The sequence below is a fragment of the Manacus vitellinus genome, unplaced genomic scaffold (assembly GCF_001715985.3).
Source record: "Manacus vitellinus isolate BGI_N305 unplaced genomic scaffold, ASM171598v3 scaffold_130_pilon, whole genome shotgun sequence".
Taxonomy (NCBI): Eukaryota; Metazoa; Chordata; class Aves; order Passeriformes; family Pipridae; genus Manacus; species Manacus vitellinus.
Window position 1 is genome coordinate 6,167 of NW_021938954.1, and position 1,429 is coordinate 7,595.

Below are 1,429 nucleotides of genomic sequence, written 5' to 3' on the forward strand. Positions count from 1 at the left end.
CTGCCCAGGTGCCCCACAGCAGCACTGACACAGGCCCTTGCACCCACCCAGCCACCCCAGCAGGTTCCCAGACCCTCTGGACCCCACACGCCTGAACACCAACACCCACCTGCCTCACCGACCCTGGGGGGGCCAGGGGAGACCCTTGGGGACACCCATGGCCAGACAGACACCGACCCCCATGACACCTCGTGACCCCGCAGGTGTCACCCAACGTGGTCACCACTGGCACTGACCACTGGCCAGGTGACACCTGGCTGCAGTGACACCTGGCCCTGGTGAGGACACCCCAACGCAGGGGACACCCCAATAGTGCAGACACCCTAATGCTGTGGGGACCCTCTGGCACTGGGGACATCCCAACCGTGGTGACCCCCCGCCCCGCTGTCCCCCGGGGGTGGCACTGGGGTACTCACGTCGCTGAGCTGGGGCGTGGCGGTGCCCTCGGGACCCCCCGACATGGGCACGGGGGACACACGGCCGCCCTGGGCAGGCGGCGACAGCGGCACCACTGCTGGTGGCACCCGTGGCAGGGTGGGGGACGAGCCCTCTGACGGGGTGACGTCCCCAGGGGAGGGGGTGACGTCCCGGAGGGCGGTGCACCCGCCCCAGCACCGACCCCCACCCCGTGACGCTGGCACTGACCCACACCCGCCCCACGGCCACGGGCCACTGGCGAGGGGACGGCCACGGGACCACCCGGGACACAGCGAGGACCACCTGGGACATGGTAGAGACCACCTGGGACACGGTGGGGACCACCTAGGGAGACAGTGAGGATCACCTGGGACATGGCATGGACCACCTGGGTATGTAAGGGACCACCCGGGGACATAATGGGGACCACAACAGCCACGTGCCATCAGCCCTCCCCACGCCACAGCCACGGCCACCATGGCACAGCTGGACACAGCTCTGGGCCCAATCGTGGCACTGGGTGGACATGGGGGCTCCGAGTGGGAGATGCCCCCCAACCCTGGTCACGGGGGGCCCGGGGTGGGTGATGCCCCCCAACCCTGGTCATGGGGTGCCCATGGGGGATGATGCACCCCCAACCCCGGGGGGCATTAGGAGAGCCCCAAACCCTGCCAGACCCCCAGAGACACTCACCACAACCCCTGATGCCCCCCCTTAGTGTGGGGGCATCCCTGGGACCCCACACCCACTCACAGTAGGACAAGCCACGGGACCCCCTTCCTCAAGCAGTGGGGACCCCCTGGAGCCCCCGGGCTCCCCAGATGCCCTCACAGCCTTCCAGAGACGTCTGCTGCAGCTGCTGGTGCCACCCCCTGTCAGTGTCCCCCCTCCCAGTGCGACGACATCCCTGAGCCCCCGCACCCACGCGTGGCAGGACGAGTGGCATGCAGGTCCCTTTTCCCACCGGGGGGAGACCCCCTGAAAATCCCGAGACCCCCAAGCTCTCCAAAAC

General features: G+C 68.8%; 1 protein-coding gene across 1 annotated transcript in view; it reads right to left on the reverse strand.

The window, feature by feature from the left end:
* Positions 1–461, reverse strand: part of LOC115307134 (potassium voltage-gated channel subfamily H member 6-like) — a 6,412-nt gene extending 5,951 nt beyond the window's left edge. Inside the window, exon 1 of the mRNA XM_029957960.1 lies at positions 413–461. Within this exon, the coding sequence (XP_029813820.1) occupies positions 413–461 (49 nt within the window). The remainder of the gene's footprint in view (positions 1–412) is intronic.
* Between the last annotated feature and the right edge of the window lie 968 nt (positions 462–1,429).